This window comes from Pundamilia nyererei, unplaced genomic scaffold (assembly GCF_000239375.1).
Source record: "Pundamilia nyererei isolate P.nyererei 1_Seehausen unplaced genomic scaffold, PunNye1.0 scaffold00112, whole genome shotgun sequence".
NCBI lineage: Eukaryota > Metazoa > Chordata > Actinopteri > Cichliformes > Cichlidae > Pundamilia > Pundamilia nyererei.
The window spans coordinates 1248260-1252764 of record NW_005187513.1 but is presented as its reverse complement, the minus strand read 5'-3'; the positions used below and the strand labels follow the sequence as shown (position 1 = coordinate 1252764).

Sequence of the window (4505 nt, the reverse complement as noted above, 5' to 3'; positions counted from 1 at the left end):
TAAAAGAACGTACGTACCTGGGCCCGCCTACTGTACTTGGAAAGGTAAAATGATCGGCTAGAATCCAAAGTGTATGACATCTCGGGGAGAAAAAAAAAGCACCGAAATGTGCGCTGCTTTTCGGTCTGGTTACTACCGTTTATGTCAGAACCGGTGCCATAATGGCAACGGACATCGGTACCCATCCTTGTCCTGAGTCCTGTAAATCAGTTTGCCAACACCACCAACAGACCAACTAATATTGTGGCATTGGCATGTATTATTAATAATGATCATATAAATGATGAAAATAGAAAATGGTAGACGATAATCTCTGGCTCCACAAAGCTGATAAATTCTGGAACTGAGACTGTTTACTTTGACCTTCAGCGCTATCACATTGACCAAATCTGACAAATAACCTTTGAAAGTCCTTCACCTCCTTTGTGGTAATAACAAATACACATTGTACTAACAGCATGTTTGTATACACTGATAAGATGTGTGTAATCTGTGTGTGTTGTTTCCCAGGGCCAGCTGTACCTTCTGGTTACAGACCAAGGTTTCCTGACGGAGGAGAAGGTTGTCTGGGAAAGTCTGCACAACGTCGACGGCGACGGCAATTTCTGCGATTCGGAGTTCAGGTTGCGGCCTCCTTCTGATCCAGAGACTGTATACCGTGGCCAGCAGGATCAGATAGACCAGGTCTGAGCACTGATGCAGGCAAGACTAGCAGAACCAGTAACAATTCCCGTCCAGACCGTGATGTGTTTAAATGTGTTGTGCTTTTCACACCATCAGTGTGACACAAAGTAACGTTTTGGGGTTGTTGTTGTTTTTAGCTGCTTTAAAGCATTGGCCTCAATGAAACACAACACCAGTTCCCATGAGACACAGAATTATCGAAGTGAATAGACACGGGAAATGAAGCCAAAGAAATAAACTCTGCGTCAACCCAGGCTAAAAAAAAAATATAATGGAAACTTCTTAAATAATAAATGTGTTGTAGCTCCCAGTGCAAATCACATACAGGGCAGCCTGAATAGCACCGGGCAAGGCTGCATGGCACCTTGCCCCCCTCTAATGCATGCTTCACTGTGGTCCCTATCAATGCATTGTGTTTGTCTGTGATGCTCTTTTACCTGTTTCACAGCTGTCTTCTTCTCGGTGGACCAAAATAGATTGAACACAGATTTTCTGCCTCGCTCCCACACATGCACCAATGAGACATGAACAGAGGGGCTATTACTTTTTATTCTTCTTGCTTACTCAGGTCTAGCACTCCTTATCAGCAAAACTGGTTTTGTAAGAAAACTGTATTTTATGGACGACTCATGACTTCAGTTAGATGAAGAAAAAAATTCCCCATCTTTACAGCGACACTGTGCATAGCATAGACAAGGAAACACTTTAGTTAATGCACTCTGACAAAGTAGACGACAGACACGGTTGCTTCTCCGAATAAGGAAAAACTTGAGGCTTGTGACCAACTGTTCAATAACCATAACACAGTATTTGATGGATTTAAGCGTTGCAGTGATAGATTTGCTCATAGGTGATTCTTTCTCCACCTTTATATGTGTGTTCATGTCTGTTATCAGGATTATCTGATGGCGCTGTCACTGCAGCAGGAGCAGCAAAGCCAGGACTTACAGTGGGAACAACTCCCAGAAGGCATCAGTGATCTAGAGTTGGCGAAAAAGCTTCAGGAGGAAGAGGACCGACGAGCTTCCCAGTACTACCAGGAGCAAGAGCAGGAGCAGGCGGCGGTGGCAGCAGCAGCACACGCACAGGTAGGGAGGGTGGGAGATAGGGAGATAGCAGGTAAGAAAGGAGGTAATTTTATGAACCACGGAGGGTAAAGTTTGCCTTTTGGAAACGGAAAGATGTCTGCATCAGAGAGCGGAATTACAAAGGAGGAACTGATGATGAAAAGGGGAAGGTGATAGCAAATAATCATCCTTTTTCTCCTTAATTTGTGTGAGCAGAGTATAAAATTCAGAAAGTGGACAAAAAGAAATAAAACCGAGAACAGGAGATAAAAGTAAAACTCTTCAGTTTTATTCACATCAGTTTCTTTATACAGCTTTTCTCCTTTTTTACATTTTTCTTCCGGCTGCTCCTTTTAGGGGTCGCCCAAGTGGAGCATCTCTCTCCATCACACCCTATCCCTAGCATCCTCTTCTATCACCAACCCTCTGCATGTGCTCCTTCATTGCATCCATTTATCTTCCCTGTGCTCTTTTCTCTTGTCCTCCAGCCTGGCAGCTCCATCTTCTACATCCTTTGTTGAAAATATCCCCTATCCCTGCTCTGCACATGTCCAAACCATCTCAGCCTCGCCCGTCTTTGTCTAAAAATTCACATTTTTGTTGTTGTTATTCACGAATTTTCAATTGACTGTTTTACAAAAAAAGCAGATATAACGTTCTGGAAGGAAAGAGAGTGTAAAGTAAAATGTAAAAGTGAAATTAGCCAAATCTGGCATAATATTTGGATGTAAATGATGTGATATTTAAAATCTCCATATATCAGTATCATTTCAGAAATGTTGAAGACGAGGTCAGAGGTCCAAAGTACATGATATACCCATCTAACATTCCCAGTGTGCCTATATGTCATTAATACAAACAATTGCAGTAAGAGATGCAGTTTTAAATAACTCTATATATCATTACTACTTTGACCATCAGATCAATCTATTCACTTTGAAGGAGAGGTCAGAGGTCAAGTGTGATATATAATAGATTGCTATATGTTGACAAGACACACACTTGTAAGAATCACAGTTTCTAAGGCTTTTTCTCAGTTTTCAACCAATCAAATTATGAAGTTGACCTTGAAAACCTTGGTGGGTGTAAGCCAACTATTAATGGATTGCGACCCACCCCCCACCCCACCCCACCCCCGTACACCACTAAAAAGATTGATCAGAATTCATTCAAATCTTTTTAAGCTATTATGTTCATACACGCTACCAAGTACCTCCTTGGCTGAGGTAATTACTGTGAATCACTCTTGCCGTAAGTAACACTGACACACATGACCAAAGTTTCATGAGGACACGTCTTAACGTCCTGCAGGGTGTCAGGACAATCAGATTATGATAATTTTCCCATGTTTACCACACAGCATTAAACACATTCATACTATGTGTTCAATATGAAGTCAATATGTCATAAAATGAAAATCAAACAGAATAGGTCATCTTAAATTCTAAATATGTTTTACTTTAGGGATCTGTCTGCATGGGTTAGGTGTGGATGGTGTTTGTCTTTGTGTCCTGTATCTGGTGGTAAATGCACCGTACTGTATGATTATTCTCACATCAGTGCGAATTACAGACTTGAAAGAGCTCACAGAGCGACCACGTTCAACCTGAATGCGTCATGTGTTTGCATTCTCATGATCACCTGCCTGTTAACGTTCAGGACTGCAGTGCATGTGTGAAATAGCTTTAGTTTACCTCTCAAAGTCTGTGTAATTAATTCCAGAGAGAGATTAATTTTTGGTTGATCATTTCTTGCCACAGTTTTTCAACAAATACAAACAAAGCTGTAAATTTCTACTCTTTTGCTGTCCTGTTCGGGAAGGAGGGCCAGCAGGATGCTGCCGAGGGGGCCGAGACGGACAGAGGTGGTCCAGGAGCAGGGGGAGCAGCAGCCAGCGGTGGCGTAGCAGCACCGGCTGGAGCCACACCCAGCCCGGGGAAACAGTCATCTAGTGGGGAGCGTAAAAACAAGAAAGAATCAAAAGATAAAGACAAATGTGTTATTTTGTAACATATAGCTGTCTGCGTGAGTGTGCATGTGAGTGTTTTGTGCATTTGCTTATCTGTGAGAAAGGGGACAGAGTTTTTTCTCCATGGACTGGACACACACAACGCACAGCCCCCACTTGATGGCAAACAAGGGAAGGAGACGATTGAGGAGAGATGTGACTAACAGAGGATTTGCTGTTCCCAAACCACTGGTGCCTGCTATCCTCTATCCTCAGTGGAACCTGGACATCAGAGGAAGGGGCAAAACAACAACTACTACCCCTTCTCTTTCTTAGAGTCCGCCAAACTTTGTTACAAGTTGCACACTATATTTGTGAAGGGAGGGAGGGGGGTCAAGTTTACCTGGGGATGGTGTATTTTATAGCCAACGACATAATCCGAAGAAACAAAATCTCACCCTCTCACATTCTCTTCTTTTACAAAACTTAACTCACTTTGGTCATTTTTTTCAGTAGTGCAGCTTATAAGCTTTTTTGTATGCGTCAATATTTACAAAACATATATAGCCATTGATGCCAACATTCACATTTTATTTATCTGAGTAACCTGTAGCTTTGGGAGAGGTTCTATGTTTTTTGTTTTTTTTTTGTTCCTTTTCTCGCAGTCTAAAGGGAAGTCGATGTAACGCCACTCGTGTCCCCTCTGAAACACTACATACTAAGGGTTAATTAGCTGCCAGATACTGTAGCTATGTTGCAACACTCATCACAGCTTGCCCTGTTCAGATTTGCCTTACCAGAGTATG

General features: G+C 42.3%; 1 protein-coding gene across 3 annotated transcripts in view; it reads left to right on the top strand.

Annotated features, from left to right (window-relative positions):
• Positions 1-3763, top strand: part of mindy2 (MINDY lysine 48 deubiquitinase 2) — a 22221-nt gene extending 18458 nt beyond the window's left edge. Inside the window, exons 7-9 of one of the 3 annotated variants that reach the window (XM_005741631.1) lie at positions 511-684; positions 1581-1772; positions 3576-3763. In XM_005741631.1, the coding sequence (XP_005741688.1) occupies positions 511-684; positions 1581-1772; positions 3576-3761 (552 nt within the window). In that variant the 3' untranslated portion in view covers positions 3762-3763. Of the gene's footprint in view, positions 1-510; positions 703-1580; positions 1773-3572 lie in introns of those variants that run through there. The other 2 variants (XM_005741630.1, XM_013913042.1) reach the window with 2 other exon arrangements.
• The last annotated feature ends 742 nt before the right edge of the window (positions 3764-4505 follow it).